The sequence below is a fragment of the Saimiri boliviensis genome, chromosome 3 (assembly GCF_048565385.1).
Source record: "Saimiri boliviensis isolate mSaiBol1 chromosome 3, mSaiBol1.pri, whole genome shotgun sequence".
Taxonomy (NCBI): Eukaryota; Metazoa; Chordata; class Mammalia; order Primates; family Cebidae; genus Saimiri; species Saimiri boliviensis.
This window is the reverse complement of record NC_133451.1, coordinates 88,245,344-88,259,032: the sequence shown is the minus strand read 5'-3', so window position 1 is coordinate 88,259,032 and position 13,689 is coordinate 88,245,344. Positions and strand designations below refer to the sequence as shown.

At 35.3% G+C, this 13,689-nt stretch overlaps 1 protein-coding gene across 2 annotated transcripts in view; it reads left to right on the top strand.

The window, feature by feature from the left end:
* UNC5C (unc-5 netrin receptor C) overlaps nucleotides 1-13,689 on the top strand; it is a 393,542-nt gene that overhangs the window by 218,804 nt on the left and 161,049 nt on the right. For both annotated transcript variants that reach the window (XM_003929536.4, XM_010340136.3), the window contains exon 2: nucleotides 2,123-2,344. In XM_003929536.4, the coding sequence (XP_003929585.1) occupies nucleotides 2,123-2,344 (222 nt within the window). The remainder of the gene's footprint in view (nucleotides 1-2,122; nucleotides 2,345-13,689) is intronic.

Below are 13,689 nucleotides of genomic sequence, written 5' to 3'. Positions count from 1 at the left end.
AAAAATCAATACTGTGTGAAACCTCACACCAAGATATAGGTTTATTTCTCTTTACTTGCTGTGATCACATTGTCTTAAAAATCAAAATTAAGGAAATAAAAAGTGAGTTTGCTCATACGTTTTCTAAATAGATTGTTAAATTATTACTTTATCCCCCAGCACTTAAAAGAGCTGCTTTTGACTTGAAAATGTGTGACTTTTTTGCTTCCATTTGTTTTTTCAGTAGTTTACAATAAAATAATCAGAAGAAAGAGATACATGCTTTGGCAAGGCAGAGTAATCAATTTTTAGTGCCTATGAAGTTTTACTGTAGCATGTGAACATATAAATACTTTTGCTATATTATTGAATAAGGTAAGGTAGTATACAAACTTCCATATCTTGCAATCATTCCTTTTAAAGGGCAAGTTTTACCTTCTGATGCAATGGCTGAAAGATTTTTTTATACTTTGCATGCTTAAATATAGTTATTAAATACATTCACATGTTTTTGTGTATACAGACATAGTTAAAAATTAAAATCTAGTTGACCTTCTGCCTTAATGAATAATAATAATTAAAAACAATAGCTAACCTTCTATAGAGTTTGAGTCATATTTTGTGGAGTTTTATTGATTATCAGCACTGTCCATCATCACATATAACAGTAAGTGCTTTAGAAGAAAGAAAAGATTGGATAAGACCTTTAAGACGTCAGTTTCATGCTGATGGATTTGTCAATAAATAGTTCAATTTCTCATCCCTTTGCCTTTCTGAACTATGTTTATTTAAGCAGTCTTGAGTGTTCTTGCACATTGACTAAAGGAGCTGAAATTGATGGAAACAAGGTTATTCTTTAGTAAGCTGACAGTTTTGGTCCTTGATGTTCAACAATGGAAAAACTAGAAATGATGCCCTGCCAAAAGAAAGCAAATTAAGGAAGTAAAGTGAGAAAGAAATCTAGGTATAGGAAACAACATTTACATTTCAGTGTCAGAAATTTACAGCTGTGGGCAGCTTTAAATGCTGGTTTTGTCAGTGATGCAGGTGAAGTCAATTTTTACTGCAAAACAGATTAGCAGAGACCGGACACCATTACTATTTGACATCTGTCTTATGACTTGAATGAAAAAAGTTCCAAGCCAGTTTTCTTAGTGGACAGATGACCACTATACCAAGGACTAATGCAGGACGACAACTGAAGGAGACTTTCAAGGCAACCTGTGAGCAACTGGTCTTTAAGAACCAGTACCATATGCTCTATTTACTACTGAATATAAGTACATTTAAAGAACTTGTAAAAATTCTGATTTTAACATCAGAGCTTCCACATTATATATTTGCCTAGGGTATTTAACCAATTTGGGGAATGAATAACAGTTTTGTTTTCCTCTGTCCCACATAGGAAGATTATTATTAGGCTGAACTTATGTATGGTATATTGAAAAGACTCTTTTTACCTTGACTTTTGTAAAACACAATAATAGGTTTTATTTTTAAAAGTACTTTTATTATTAACTTTTTATTTGAATCATGCAAAATCTATGTTTAAAATGTATCTCAAAGTGTGTGAATTATCAGAAGTGGTTTTTAAATTTTGAGTTGAATGAATATTTCACACAGTGACATCTTTTGAAAATAACAACAGATGTGAATTTGAACCTAAAAATCCTTTATTCATGTTTCTAATATTTCTGCTCAGCTCCTTGCAAAGGATGTAAGCTTTATCTGTGAGCCTTACACTTTTCAAAGAAATGTTTCTAACAAAGTTGCTCTTGCTTTTGTCTGCTCTCAAGGGTGACACTCTATAATGGGAAATATAGTGATACATTGGGAATATCATGGTTTTTAGTTGAGATACACATATATTCCAGTTTCAGTTCTGCTATTTACTACCTATGTGCTCAGGGCAACTTATTTACCTTCCCTGATGTTAAGTTTTGCTGTGTGTAGAAATGGGAATAGTAATCCATGTCCTTAATTGAACGACCTGTCAATAGATCTAACATACTGCCTGACACACAGCAGGCATTCAAATCACTCAATTATTGCATTTATGAGTCATTATTTTTACATGACTAGCAAGTAAAAGGCAAGTTGTTCCAATGTGTTAACCATTTTCCACTTTCTTCTTGTTTTGCAGACGACGACTTTTTTCATGAACTCCCAGAAACTTTTCCTTCTGATCCACCTGAGCCTCTGCCACATTTCCTTATTGAGCCTGAAGAAGCTTACATTGTGAAGAATAAGCCTGTGAACCTGTACTGTAAAGCCAGCCCTGCCACCCAGATCTATTTCAAGTGTAATAGTGAGTGGGTTCATCAGAAGGACCACATAGTAGATGAAAGAGTAGATGAAACTTCGGGTGAGTTTTCCATTGCATTTGCATTGCAGTTCAAGATTCACTTACTCACTACTCTAGCCTGTGGCCATACCATTGTTTCAATTAGTGGAATGGGAAATGAAGTTATTCTTTGACAAAAAGTTTTCAGTTGGTTTGGTTAAGATTTGGTGATCTTGTTTCACATACTGCAAAGTAAAATGTGATGAATAAATCTTGACTCAATTCCTGTTGGACTACATGAAATTAAAACATGGTTCATACTTAAGAAGATAAATAATGTAAACAAATAGACTCACAATGTTAAATGCCAAAGCAAAAGATGTTCTTGAGCTGCACTTGCGTGATAGTCAGATCTAAATATACTGAGATCTGGGGAGCATTTTTAACTAGGATAAGTTGAACATGTTTACATTACTGTTTAATGTTAATTCATGTGCATAGTTTGCCCTTATATTTGTTAAGGATTTGAAAATGTCATAGATTCAAGGATCTTATACTCATAACTTACACCCAAAAGTGGATCCTAACTTCCTAACTTTTATCTAAAATCAAACTGAGGGTGATTGAGAACAGTGATAGTGTAGAATCCATGAAGAAGAAATGCCCTTTCTTAGAAGGTCTTGATCTGATTAGCTTTGCCCTTAGCATGGTTAAAACTCCTGACTTCGTTGCTCTATAAATACCATCCTTAAAGATAAAATACTAAAGGCAAAGAAAGGATGAAGTAAATTCTAATAACCTATGGGATTTAAATTAGATATAAAGGAAACTTTCTTGATAACAATTTTCTGCTCCACAATGGGTAAGTTAGGGTAGTTGTGGAATTTCCTGGAGTTCTTTTAAATTGGAAACATACATATCTTTTCATGGTGGGTTAAGTGTTTTTGTTCTCCAACAGGGAGAATAACTCTTTGACCTTTCAGATCTCTTCCAGACTTATGATTTTGTGATGTTGACATATATTTAAGTATTAATGCTTTATTGTTTAACAATTTCAAGCCAAAGAATATCAAGCATGACAAAAAGTTGAAGCATTTAAATATCTTTGTTATCCTTCATAGATATCTCTCTGCACCAAAATGGATACCCATTTTCAAACTCCAAATTGTAAATAATTCATATTTGTGCTCAAGTTTTGGATTAACCAGAAACAAGTAGAGACCAGCACATGAGGGCTGTCCTTTGTACTTCAAGGTCTCCAACAATATAAATAGAATATTGAGGTTACAAAATGCAAAGAAATAGAATAGATTATAAGAGACCTGAGAAGAGGTAACTTTTAAAAAGCATATGGGCCATATTCTTTACAACATAAATGGTCTTTAGAAAATCAGGTGGTGGCTCTACATAATTGCTTATCAATTTATGAATCAATATGCTCACTGAATGCAAGCTGATGACTGCAGATATAACTGGGTATCCAATTGTAGGGTAGCTTACTTCAGGGAATTGTCCCACCTCTTGGTCTAATTACTCAGAAAATAACTCCACCAGATGTCTTCAAAATCTCAAGTGGATTGAATTTTATATGTTTCAGCTCATTTATTTGTATAGATTTCAAACAAATAAGCTTTAATGATCAAAGGAAAGAGAAAGAAAACACAAAAGCTAAAATACATCATAACATATTCAGGCTTATCTTTACGAAAATAATGAAATGCCTATATAGAAAGATTATAAATAGAAACAAAACTATTATAATATTGAATGCTTCTAACAATTTCATGTTGGTAACACACCCACATACACACATATACACATGTATAGAGAGAGATTTCCTTTTGGTGAAACCCTTATTTTTTATAATTCTATACAAAATTAATATTACAGATAACAATGATTAAGACTACCTTTTAAATTAACTATAAACTAAAATAGTTTGCATGTTTCCATTCAAATTCAGGAGAGATAGATGAGAACTAAGGGAAGATTTGGGAAATTCAATACTTTCACAGTTCTCCTGAGATTCAGGAATGGAGTGAAATACAATATAGCTTTATTGGGAGCTTCCATTTCCGTCCAAAATTTTACAAGAAAGCCAGTACGCAGCCAAAGACTGACATACTAGACTCATGTAAGTATTACCTTTAACGTTAGGAAATACTTGGTGGGAATGTACATTAGGTTTCTCAAAGAACTAAAAATAGAACACCATTGAATCCAGCAATCCCACTACTTGGCATCTACCCAAAGGAAAAGAAATCGTCACATCAAAAAGAAACCTACAGTTATATGTTTTTCTCGCTCTATTCACAATAGCAAAGATAGGGAATCAACCCAAGTGCCTATCAGTGGAAAATCAGATAAAGAAAATGTTGTATATACACACAATAGAATAGTGTTCATCTATAAAAAAGAATGGAACCATGTCTTTTGCAGCAACATGGATGGAACTGGAGGCCATTATCAACTCAGACCCAGATATATATTAATAAATGAAGCAATTCAGACCGAGATATATATTAATAAATGCCACATATTCTCACTCATGAGAGCTAAATAATGTGTACACATGGATATAGAGTATAGAATGATAGACAATGGAGCCTCAGAACGGTGCAGGTGGGTGAGGGGGGGTAGGTGATGAAAAATTACTTAATGGATACAGTGTATGATATTCAGGTGATGGATACCCTAAAAGCCCTGACATCACCACTGTGAAATCTATTCATACAACAAATTACACTTATATCCCATAAATTACTACAATTTTTTTAAAAAATGAGATTAGGAAAAAGACAAAGATGCCCATATATACCATTATGAATTGGTATTATTCTAATCTAGCCAGTGCCGTTAGACAACACAAGAAGTACAAAAATAGTAAAGAGGCTAGGAGCAGTGGCTCACGCCTGTAATCCCAGCACTTTGGGAAGCCCACAAGGTCAGGAGTTCGAGACCAGCCTGACCAACATGGTGAAACCCCATGTCTACTAAAAATACAAAAATAAGCTGGGTGTGGTGGTGTGTGCCTGTTATCCCAACTACTCAGGAAGCTGAGGTAGGAGAATCTCTTAAATCTGGGAGGCAGAGGTTGCAGTGAGCTGAGATAGCTCCACTGCTCTCCAGCCTGAGTGGCAGAGCAAGACTCTGTCTCAAAAAAAAAAAAAAAAAAAAAAAGAAGGAAAGTAGAAAATTATAATTTGTGACAAATCGTGATTTTTTACTCCTGGGAAGTATGAATTTCCAAAGAAAAAATTTTCTAAATCAAGAGAATAGAGAAAATAGCTGTTAGAAACTCTGTATAACCAACTAACTCTCCTATGCGCAGACAGCCAATTCAAATTAAAATGCAGTAAACAATGTTATTTAGAATAGCTATGTAAAATAAAACATGTAGGTATATACTTAATAATTTTGCAGAATTTTATAAAGAAAATTTTAAAATCCTACTTAGAGACAAAAAAGATCATGACTTACATAAAGGAAAGACATATTATTCATGAATGGAAAGGCCTAATATGTTTAAATGTCTGATATTTATAAATGAATCTGTAATGTCACCATCTTTTTATTAAAAATAATTTGGGAAAATAGCTGAGAGAATTCTTAACTAGGAGAGTAATGAGGAAACCCCAACTCATTATAAATAGGATGTCAAAATAAGTCAAAAGAGTTTGAACTTAGCAGAGGACAAAACATACAGATGAATGGATTAAAATAGAGATCAGGAAATACTCAAAGACATAAGGCATTTGAGTATTATAATATACCTATTATATTACCTAGAATGTAATAAAGATCAGTTTTTCAACCAGTTAGGAAAATAGTTTATTCAGTACGTGAATTGACACAAGATAGGCAGTTGGAAATAGAAAAATAATAAAGGAAGCTTGAATTCTGTCTCATTCTTTAAAATACAATAAATGCTAGATGTTGGGGCTTAAAATCATCCTCATCATCGCCACCATCAGCATTATCATTAGGAAAAAATGTGGCAGTTGGTTGGTTGGCTTCAGTGGTGGGCATAGTCTTTTAAATTAAGACACACAGTCTGTAAGTTTTATAAAAAGGCATTATTAAATTTGAATATCCAAAGCAAGAAAACCACAAACAAAACCATGTGACAGATTTAAAAACTGGTTACAGTATCTGTGGCTATGTATTAGCCAAAGGGCTAATTTTATAAATATATAAATAGCTCCTAAACTATATTTAAGGAAAAGATCAGCAACCCAATAGAAAATTGAGCAGAGTTGTTGATACAACAAGATACAGGAACAGCAATGTAAGAAGGAGATGTCATCAGGATCAAAAACATTTGTTAATATATAGTGTTGATTAAAGGCATAATTTGTTGATGGGTGTGTAAATTGATACAATCTTTTTGAAGGCCAATTTGAAAATACCATCAATATTGGCAGGTATATAGCTTTAACTGAGTAATTGCAAACCTAGGAACACTCTGAAAATATAATTCCAAATGTGCACGAAGGTTGTCCGTTGAACCCTTGTTGCAGTTGCATATTAGGGACTGTTTATCCTAGGATGGAATAGTCTGATACTTTTAAATTTATTTTTTATTTTTTTGGAGACAGGGTCTTCCTCTGTCTCCCAGGCTGCAATGCAGTGGCATGATCATAGCTCACTGCAAGCCTCAAACTCCTGGTTTCAAGTGATCCTCCCACCTCAACCTCCCAAATAGCTATGACTACAGGAACACCACCATGCCTGGCTAATTTTTCATTTGCTGCAGAGATGGGGTCTTGCTATGTTGCCCTGAACCCTTGTTTGCAGCAGGGGTGTGGCTCATTTACTCTTTGAGCTGCACTCAAACTCTTTTCAGGATGGGGAGCATGCAGGTGAGGGGGTAAAGAAGCTGGGGTGAGTGCCTTTTGGCTCTACTAGGAAGGATCCCTTCACCAGCTGGGCCCCACAGCAGCAACTAGAAGTTGCCTGTGACAGAGCTCTGGAGCCCCAGAGGGCATGTGTTGTAAACAATGCCCTTTTAGCTTTGCCTCTGCAGATGGCTTAAGGTACTAACAGCTCAGTGAAGAGTCAATGTGACAGCCTTTTTGGGTTCCCACACCCAGTGTATCCCAAATTCTTTTTTGGTTTTAAGGAAGAATTGGGTCACATGAACAGTTTGAAAGGTGATGAATGCTGAGAATTTTATTAAGCATTGGAAGTTGCTCTCAGGGGAAGGGGAGCTTCAAAGAGGTGGTATGGGAGGAAGGTGATCTTGCCCTTTGGAGCTGGGTTCCTCTCCAAAGTCCTGCAGTCAGAAGTTATGATGCGGCTATCTGTAGTCTCTGATGCTCAGTTGCTTCTGTCAACATTCAGCTGCTTGTCTCTCTGCCAGAGGGCTTATATTGGCACATGATGGTGGGCAGGGCAGGCCCAAAAGGTAATATTTGGGAAGAAAATGGGGGGCTGCAGTTTCCAGGCTTGAGGGTGGGGCCTTTGCTGGGGAACGGCCCTCTTCTTCTCAGTAGGCCCCTGCCTCCTATCCATATCACTGCGTCTACAGGGGTGAGGCCCACCATGCCTGGCCATGATACATTTTAAAACAGTGAGGTTGCTCCACATATGAAGCTATAGAAAACTCTCTGAGATAAAATTTAGCATGAAAGCCAAAGTAGAGAACATTGTGTGTGACATGCTTCCATGTATAAGGAAAAAGGATGCATGTACATTTGTATGTGCATTAGAATTATTCTGGAGAAACATAACAAGCAGTTGACAGCTTAGAGTCTGAGATGATAAAGAGACTTTTATTGTTTGAGCTTTTTTTCAATCCTGTGAAGGTGCTATTTTCATAATAAATAATGAAACCTGGAAAAAAAGCCCATACCACTTTATTGCCTCTCTTTGCCTGCTATCATAAATCCCCAATATGGACAAATATTGGTGGAAAAATTTGTAGGCTTTTTATGTTGAAGCTTTTTGCTTTCCTGTGAGAGCAGAAATGTTGTGAATGCAACTGAAATAAAGGCATTGTTTTTTGGAGTGGTGGGGGTTGAGGGTTTTTCCCTGAAGCTAAATTCACCCTGCAACTTTGGTTCTAAACTCTCTGCTTAATGGAGTCTGACTGTAGCATTGCTGGGGCCTTAGCGGTTCTTAATAGCAAGAACTGTTAGAATACATTAAGTCTTGAAATGTATTTCAAGTCAGATAAATTTTCTTAGTATTTTAAAAAATCAAACCTGGTTATCATATGATAAGACAGAGAAAAGCAAGTTGTTTTTATACATACCCCTGCCTTATAATAATATTTAGAAGGATATTTAGTAAAAAGTTGACTACATTCAATAAAATGTCTATCAAAGGTAGCTGCATATTAAAACACTACAAGATGATAAAACTGAAATAAAACAAAAAATTATTCTCCAACTCATAATATTTTGTTTTAAATTATGAAATAATTAAACAGGAAGCAAATAATGATTTATACTCACTGAGTATATCTATCCATTGATCATAACAAAATGTACAGATTGAAGATCATTCGTTACCTCTACTCTGCTTTTTCTATCATTTAAACCACATATGCATTTCTTGCATGTATGTAATATACGAAATAGAAAAGTGGAAAGTAGCATATGAGATAGTTTAGAAATGTTCAATATTTGAAAGCTCTTGATTTGGTAATACGGTAATACATACCTATGTAGCTTGAAAATTCCATAGAAATCAGGATCTACTCAATATTTTGTGGTTACATTTTTAAGAAAAATTCAGGCTCAGCTGTTCACTTTCTATTTACTTGATGTCTTTTCAACTCTTGTTTCCATGGTACCTAAGATCTACCATCTAAAGGCAAATATTTTTCCTCTGTGAAGAAGCAAGGGAGTTTAGAAAACCAAGGTTATGTTGAGATTTTAATAATCTCTGAGATTTTTCTTTTTCGTCTTTAATTATTCTCAAGTGAACAGAAAATATCAGTAAGGTCAACACAACAAAAATAAAACAGAGTTCCAGCCCTTAGATTGAACACCTTATGTGTATTCTGTTCTTTAATCAACACAAGAGTCTTATGAGATAATTTCTAAGATTCTCCTTTGGTAAATCAGGAATATGAGGATCAGCAGAATAATGAAACAGATTTGCCCCAAATCACAAAATAAGGAAGTGACACAGCCAGGATATGAACCCAGAGCTCTCTGCTTCCAAAATCTTTGCTCTTGGCTCTATGCCTGTTGTCTCCCTAAGTTTTGCCATATCTACTGAACATAGAACAGTTAGTCTAAAAAAGAGCTATACAATACAATTATTTCTTTTCCCAGGAAGGCAACGGCTGCTTCAGAGTGTCAACTGCGTGTGTGTCTTTCATGTTTTTATTTGCCTTCCTTGCCTTGTATCAGATTTTCCAGATGTAGGCCTTCGTGATTTTTTAATGTAATAGCGTAAGCTAGTGCTTGGAGTCTGGTTTTTCATTCTTGAAGGCCTTTTCTATTGGGCCAGTTAGCAAACAGTGAGCCTTAATAGAAAACAAAAAGAATTGATGAATATAAGCTGTAATTGGGCATCAATTTAAGTGAATTGCTTCTACTCAAAACCTCAACTTAGAGCTTTCACAGATACACTGTGCCCACTCAAGTCCCTATTTGTCGCAGGAGTGGCAACATTGAAAATCTTCCTCCTTTTGTATTCCTGTTTCAGATTCCTCTTCTTTCCAACCAGGCACCAAAAATTAAAATCTCAGCTTCATCCTTCACTCCAACAAGCAAAGTCATCATTAAGTATTGCCAGTTTCTTTTCAAATCACTCTTCTGTTTTAAATCTTGCTTCTACTCACCTTCCACTCTTGAATATACACCTCTTTTATTATCTAAATAGCCACCTACATCTTCTTTGTTTTGGCCTTGTTTTCCCCAGCAGTTTATTCTCCAAGTAGTTACAGGCTTAAAAGACAAATGTTCAAATGGTTTTTCCAAGTGGTTGTCATTCCCCTTCTTAAAAATATATAATGGCTTCCCTTTGTCCATGGAATAAAGCATATTCTCCTTGGTCTTATATTCAAATTCTTCAGTATAATTGGCTCCTAATCAAACCTTCTAGCTTTGTCCCACAGTTTCACCTTTACCACATGCCTTATATAGTAAGCTGATAGGGTTTTTCCTCTTAAACTGTGTTCAGCAAACCACCAGTGTCTTATAAGTTCCTTAATAGGTGTTATTTTAGAAAACAAGAAAACAAAAGCTTGGCAGTCAATTTAAGAAACTCTGCAGTAATTGTATTCCCCTTTTGGAGAAAGTATGAAGTCATCTTAATTCATTTGGGCTGCTGTAGCAAAATACCACAGCCTGGGTAGTTTATAAAGAACAGAAATTCATTTCTCACAGATTTGGAGGCTGGGAAGTTTGAGATCCAGCAGATTAGTTGCGTGATGAGGGCCTGCTTCATCCTAGATGATGCCTTCTTGCTGTGTCCTCGCATTGTAGAAAGAGCAAAGGGTGCCTCTCTTGCCTCTTTCATAAAAGCAGTAAGCCATTCTTCATGACAATTGCCCCCACGGCCTAGTCACTTTCCAGAGGCCCCACCTCCTAATACCATCACCTAGGGTATTAGCATTTCAACATACGAATTTGAGGGGATATGAATATTGATACCATAGCAAATGTATATTAGCATAACAGTCTCCAACCTTTTTGCCATGAGGGACTGTTTTAATGGAAAACAGTTTTTCCACAAACTGGGAGGGGGATGGTTCAAGTGCATTACATTGATTGTGTACTTATTTCTATTATTATTACTCTGTAATATATAATGAAATAATTATACAACTCACAATAATGTAGAATCAATGGGGGCCCTGAGCTTGTTTTTCTGCAACAGTCCCATCTGGGGGTGATGGGAAACAATGGCAGATCATCAGGCATTAGATTCTCATAAGGTGCATGCAGCCTATATCCCTGGCATGTGCAGTTCATGGTAGGGTTTGCACTCCTATGAGAATCTAATGCTGCCCCTGATGTGACAGGAGATGGAGCTCAAGCGGTAATGCTCCCTGACTGCTGCACACCTCCTGCTGTATGGCCAAGTTCCAGTACTGGTCCATGGCCTGGGGACTGGGGGCCTCCGTTTTAGCATGTGAAAGTCTTAGGAAAGGTCTGTAGTGGGAAAACTCTCTTTGCTGTTTGTTGACTGTAATCTTTGTCACAGAGTCTCTATTGAAATATCATGAGACCTTAATGTCACCCCAGGAGATGATTTAGGAAATGCCACTGACACATTTTCAAAGGGGAATTATGGGAGATGTGTATAAATTTTATCAAGTGATCCATACTCTTTTCTTTACACTTTTGAGCATTATAATCATAGAAACATTAAGTTTTGAGAACTGCGGAAGTCATTTAGTTCATCTTAATTCATTGTTGGCATGCTCTTCATTAAATTGAGCAAAACTAACTTTTTATTTTCTTGACTTTGTAGACCTACTTGTATCACATGAAACTTCAAAAAATAAGTTTGTTTATGTTCTGTCCTTTTATTGCTAGTCTCAGGTAACTTGAAAAACACAATTATCACATCTCTTTCCCCGGGTCTCTCCCTTCTTTAGTCTAAACATTATAGCTGAAGAGAAAGCACCATGAAATCTGGGGTCATGGCTGTCTTTTTTTACTGTTCCTGCTCCTGCTTAACATGGTGGTGGGTACTTAGTAGGGGCTCAATAAATGTGTTTTGAATAATTATCCTTTATACCATGCCTTTCTTTACTCCACCTCTGTCAACATCTTATTAATTCTTAAAGAAATATCTCAAATGCAATACTGTAAATGCATCTTTCTATAAAAACCTAAGTCACAGGTAAATATGTCCTCATTTCTGTTATTTGTACTTCCATTTTCATTATACTCCTAGTAATTGTGGAAATATTATAATCCATATGAAATTATCAATATTCGACATTCAACCTTTTTTTTTTCTTGGGTAACTAGGATTACAGTTACCCATGCCTAGCTAATTTTTGTATTTTTGGTAAGAAGGGGTTTTACTGTATTGGCTAGGCTGGTCTCAATCTCCATCCTGAGGTGATCTACCCACCTCAGCCTCCCAAAGTGCTGTGATTATAGACATGAGCCACTGTGCCTGACCAATATTCAACCATTTTTGAAGTGTAAAAGTCACAGTCTTATATTCAATATCGTGTTATTTATGAAAGTTATATTTATATATACATACATTAATAGATGTGCATGTATATATAATATATGTAATCTCTGTCTCCTCAACAAGATTGGAATGATGATATGGTTTATATTTTATAAAGATTTTTCTTTTCTGTAGTTTATAACAAGGCACTAAGCACAGGCAATGATCACTGACAGTTTATTTTCTGAGATTATAGCTACTCATCCTACTAAATTTGTGTAACTGAAATTTAGTGAAACAAACCGACAGTGTTTATTTGGAATATTTCATGAATAGATAATTTGAAGAACACATAAAGATAGCTTAGTCTTCTGTAAGAAGAGTTACTTTTTACAGTAAATATACGTATCACACCAATTGTTATTCTCCATGTAATCATTTTAAACTCAGTTCTCATTAACAGAGTGAACAAATTCAAAAGGAAGTTATGTGGGTTTTGCTTAGATTTTCGTAAATGATGCATAAAATTTGAAAATTGTACTTGAACCTCATTCCATAATCTGTTACTTAAGGCAGTGGGAGTATTGCCTTTGCAAGAATAGAGCTTTATATCTGTAATATAGTTGTCTGCCAATGAAGATAAATGGTTCTGGAATATAAATCAATTATTTATTTGATTTCTTTCTCAGAGGTGCTTATTTTAATACCAGAAACTAACAATTTTTCTTTTCAGTATGAGGCTGGCCCCAGGGCTGAGTAAATAAAAATAGAAAATTGTTAAGGACCCATGTAGTACATGAAAGTTCTTTCACTGAGTTAATCTGATAACTTCATAAGATAGTAGTTGCTGGTTAGTCATAACAGAATATCAATTGTCCTGGATTGAAAGATGCAATGCTTTCTCACCTCTGCTTTGCAATCATGTTCTAGGCCATATCTGTGCAATAAATATATGCTATTAAAATTTTCTATGCAGTTTGAAGATTCAAACATTAAAAATCTTCCCTATGTGATACTGAACTGTATTGTTCAGCTTATTTTTCATTTATTAGTGTTCACAGTTGATTCATCTTGATTTCACATTGACTTTGTCTTTAAACACCTGAACTAACATGGCCGACATAAAGTCAACTGCAATTACAAAAACATGGTTAGATCAGAGTTCTCAAACTTGAGTATTGTTACTGTTGCTTCCATTATATCACACAGATGGATCTCTGCTGGCTGAGTTACTTGTGTTGACCTTCTGTGTATAAACATTTTTGTTTTCATTCTTTTTCTAAGTTACAAAAAGAAGAGAGTACTTGAAAGTTTCAAGGCTACGCATTTAG